At 57.6% G+C, this 791-nt stretch overlaps 1 protein-coding gene across 1 annotated transcript; it reads left to right on the forward strand.

Annotated features, from left to right (window-relative positions):
* Positions 1 to 63: 63 nt before the first annotated feature.
* On the forward strand, positions 64 to 309 carry LOC104520137 (TSC22 domain family protein 3; the record flags this gene model as incomplete). Its single annotated transcript, XM_010174156.1, has 1 exon — positions 64 to 309. A coding segment is annotated over one exon (246 nt), but the record flags the coding sequence as incomplete, so codon positions are not given.
* Positions 310 to 791: the final 482 nt, after the last annotated feature.

The raw sequence follows: 791 nt of genomic DNA on the forward strand, positions 1-791 counted from the left end.
CTGCAGAGCAGTGCCCAGGGCATAACCATCAACTGATTGGCCTCTTTGACCATTTTTTTGCAGGATCTTGTGAAAAATCACCTGATGTACGCGGTGCGGGAGGAGGTGGAGGTTCTGAAAGAGCAAATCAAAGAACTATTGGAGAAAAACTCCCAGCTGGAGCGTGAAAACAGCCTCCTGAAGACCCTTGCCAGCCCTGAGCAGCTGGAGAAGTTCCAGTCACGGCTCCCCACAGAGGTCCTGTGCCCGGAGGAGCAGAGCCCTGGGGCTGCTGCCCCAGCCCAGCACTCGGGGGGCTCTGCGGTGTAAGGTGGCTCTGTCCTCGGGGTGGGCAGAGCCACAGAACTCTTTCTACTTAATCTCCTGCAAAAAATCGTTTCTGCCTTCATCTCACACGAAGGACTGCCAGACCCTGGCGCTGAGCTGTGCCCCCCTTGGGCACCACCAGCCAACAGAGCCGGTGGTTTGTCTCCTGCACGAGGATGCTCTTCTGCGAGGGAGATGTGAGCAGCTGATGACCCCTCCCCATCCAACCCACCGTCTGCCCAGAGTAAATCTGTGGCCTGCCTGTCCCAGGTTCTGCTGAAACCCGGGTGGCTGGTGACACCCTGGCAGTGCCAGGTGGCACTTTGGTGGGAACCCACGGTTGGAAGGAGTGCCACACCGAGTCCTGTGCCTTTGCTGCATTGTGCAAGGGGAGGAGGGGGGGGTCTTTTTCTGGGCAAAGCCTGACGTTGGAAGAAGATTGTTGTTGAGTGAGCAACACAGATTTGTCCCGCTCATCACCCAGG

The sequence above is a fragment of the Antrostomus carolinensis genome, unplaced genomic scaffold (assembly GCF_000700745.2).
Source record: "Antrostomus carolinensis isolate BGI_N321 unplaced genomic scaffold, ASM70074v2 scaffold33528, whole genome shotgun sequence".
In the NCBI taxonomy this organism is placed as follows: domain Eukaryota; kingdom Metazoa; phylum Chordata; class Aves; order Caprimulgiformes; family Caprimulgidae; genus Antrostomus; species Antrostomus carolinensis.